The sequence below is a fragment of the Lontra canadensis genome, unplaced genomic scaffold, assembly GCF_010015895.1.
Source record: "Lontra canadensis isolate GAN:19392208 unplaced genomic scaffold, GSC_riverotter_1.0 scaffold35, whole genome shotgun sequence".
Taxonomy (NCBI): domain Eukaryota; kingdom Metazoa; phylum Chordata; class Mammalia; order Carnivora; family Mustelidae; genus Lontra; species Lontra canadensis.
The window spans coordinates 5,648,664-5,651,753 of NW_022631029.1; the positions used below are offsets into that span (position 1 = coordinate 5,648,664).

The window sequence follows — 3,090 nt, forward strand, 5'->3', positions numbered from 1 at the left end:
GAAATCCAAGTGCAGGAGAATACGTGTTCTGAAATCGAAGCTAAAAGATTTATGCCGACTTAAAATTAGGGCTCTAGGAGGGCAGAGCCTAAGAAATCATGAAACATTGAAAAAAAAATAGCTTTTAGGTGATTTTTAGTCTCATCATTGCTCTTAATGTTGTTACACGAGTTAGCCATTTGAAAAGAAAGGAAGGAGAAAGAAAAGTAGGGCTCTACAGTTTCTCCCTAATGGTCTGTGGTCTTGTCCTTGTGCTGGGAAGACCCAGGTGTTAATTCTGTTAAGGCAAAGGGTTTTATTTGCCTTGTTTGTCTAACGGTGTCTGATTTCATCTTCCCAGTGTGATTCTGATCATGGCCATTTCCAAAGCGTTTGAACTGGAATTAGTTGCTGGTGAGAGACTTTTTGTTATTTTGATCAGCAGCAATTTTCCCCGGGGCCTGAAATCCTGAACCCACCCATAAATTTTTGTCTTTAAGGGTTGGGCCACCGTGAACTTGCAAGGAGAGAGCCGCCCTTAAGCGATGCCAGCATTCGTCACCGGTCTTCCCAGTTTGTGCCGACCTTAGGCATCCAGGATAGTAAGACCCAACTCCCTTAGGGCTACCTCGTGCTATGACCATCCTGCTCCTTCCTGTTTCCTCTCTCTCTGATGCTCTTCCTCCTGGTTGGCAGGCTGATTCGGGAGCTGGGCAGAGGGGTGGACTGGGGCTTGGCCCTGGAGACTAGACCGGCAGAGTGTATTTGACCTCCCTGGGACACACGCAGTTTCCCTCCTGATTCCCGGGGCTCTGGGAACCACCCCTGGCCTGAGCATGAAATAGCTTTCTCTGCTCAGAGGCTCCACTAAAAAGCAAGAGTGCCATTCTGTGCAGTTCACAAGACTTAAGACCTCTCCGATCACTGGGGAGCCCAAGCCCTTCGCCCTGTATTAACCTTTGCTCCCAGGGGCTTAGCTTTTCAGTTCCCCACTGCCCCTCAGCCACCTCTTCTTTACATTTCAGGTAAGGAGTTAAACAGAACTTGCTGTCTGAATGGGGGCACCTGCATGCTGGGGTCCTTCTGTGCCTGCCCACCGTCCTTCTATGGCCGCAACTGTGAGCATGATTCCCGGAAAGAGTAAGCCACTGGAGGGGTGGGTGGCGGGGGAGATGGTGGCAGGGGTGGAAGGGGGCACGGAGAGGAAAAGAGAGGGGAGTTAAAAACCCAAATGCAGGGGCACCTGGGTGGCTCAGTGGGTTAAAGCCTCTGCCTTCAGCTCAGGTCATGATCCTGGGGTCCTGGGATCGAGCCCCACATCGGGCTCTCTGCTCAGCGGGGAGCCTGCTTCCCCTTCTCTCTCTCTGCCGGCCTCTCTGTCTACTTGTAATCTCTGTCTGTCAAGTAAATAAATAAAATCTTAAAAAAAAAAAAAAAACCCGAATGCATCGCCTTCTCTGTTCCTTCCCAGGAACTGTGAGTCAGTGCCCCACGACACCTGGCTGCCCAAGAGATGCTCCATGTGTAAATGCTGGCGTGGCCGGCTTCACTGCTTCCGACAGACATTCCTACCGGGCTGTGGTAAGCCATAGTCCCCTCTTCTGTTCTTTAAAGTTAGTTAGTTGCCTGGGGCCCCTTGGTGAAACTGTCCTCTTACCCACATTTTGCTAGGTTCTGGCCCCTGAAGGGCTGCTTGTAAAAGCATCGGAGAGCTCCAGAATGGGGGGGGAGGGGGGCGGGGACACAGGTGACGCTGGTGTCCCTCCGATTTACTGCCTCAGAAATGTCATCTTCCAGGTGGAGAGTTATGTCAAGGCTATTTGACACGTTACAGTGTGGGAACTTCTAAGGAAAACAAACAAGAAAAAGGCTGGCCTCTTAAACACCAAGAGGTGCTCTTGGGCTCTCCTTTCCTTTGGGCAGGGTGACCCAGATAAACTCCCTGTGGACAACTCCCAAATCCTGCCCTTAAATTCCACCAGAGGCTCAACCGCCCCCTCTCATTCCTCAGGAGCTTCCTCACGGATCCTCAAGGGATCTTGACCTTGTTACCTTGTGGATTCTTATTGATTTGAGGAAAACAGTAGCAAGAAGGGCAAGGATCCACCCCGCCCTGAGCCAGATTTCTAGGTCCTCCCCAAGTGCAGAGGCCTCTCGGAGTTCTGACCCTGTGGATGTTAGCCACTGCCCAGGGTCGAGTCCAGATACTAAATGAAAGCAGATGATTCTCTTGAGAGCAAGATGGGAGCCCTGACCCACACAGGGACTGTGGCTTTTCCACTCGCCTCCTGGCTGTCAGGCCCAGGATTGGCGTTTGGTAAGTATGAGCGGGATGACTGCAGGGGCAGAGGCCATATTTTCTTCTTGGAACTTGGGGCCCAAAAATGTGCTGTCTCCTCATTGACACCTGAGCAAGTCCTGTGGCTCCCCTGTCATCAAAGGTGTCACCAGCTGGGGTAAGTTTCCAGGTGTGAGAGCACGTGTCCAGGGGAAACCCAAGGGAACAGTAGGCCCATGGCGACTTCTGCTGAAAGAGATTTTTTTCAGGGGAGTCTAAATTTCGAGTGATCAGTACTCTTGATCCTGTAAGCATACTCTTATTCATCAAATATTGAATCCCAGCTTATTTTTGGCTGGTCTGCTGGAGGGATTTCCTTTACTGACCAAGTGTGCCTCCCTTTCAGATGGCCATGTGTTGGAGGAGCACATCCTGGTCTCCAGGACTCCAGAATTAACACTGTCTTTGGGCACCACTTTCTCACTGGCTGGCATCTGCCTCACTCTACAAAGTTACTGTTAATGGACACTTGCATATGCAGTATTTTGTCATGCGAGTTTTATAACCTGTAAAGGCTGTCACTCCCGTGTCCCCAGAGATGATCATTGGTTAGTTGCCTTGAAATAGCTAATAGATTTTCATCATGGTCCTAATATTTTCTTCAAGTACCAACTACTTTCCTCTGCCCTGCTGTCTCCAAAAAATTTCTCTTAAAAAAAGTCAGCCTTAGGGGCGCCTGGGTAGCTCAGTCAGTTAAGCATCTGCCTTTGGCTCAGGTCATGATCCCCGAGGCCTGGGATCGAGCCCCATGTCAGGCTCCCTGCACAGTGGGG

At 50.6% G+C, this 3,090-nt stretch overlaps 1 protein-coding gene across 1 annotated transcript; it reads left to right on the forward strand.

The window, feature by feature from the left end:
- Positions 1-340: 340 nt before the first annotated feature.
- TDGF1 (teratocarcinoma-derived growth factor 1) lies at positions 341-2,779 on the forward strand. The gene is made up of 5 exons (XM_032868490.1): positions 341-393; positions 480-581; positions 1,005-1,119; positions 1,451-1,560; positions 2,664-2,779. The coding sequence occupies exons 1-5, from the start codon at positions 354-356 to the stop codon at positions 2,777-2,779; spliced, it is 483 nt and encodes a 160-aa protein (XP_032724381.1). The 5' UTR covers positions 341-353.
- Positions 2,780-3,090: the final 311 nt, after the last annotated feature.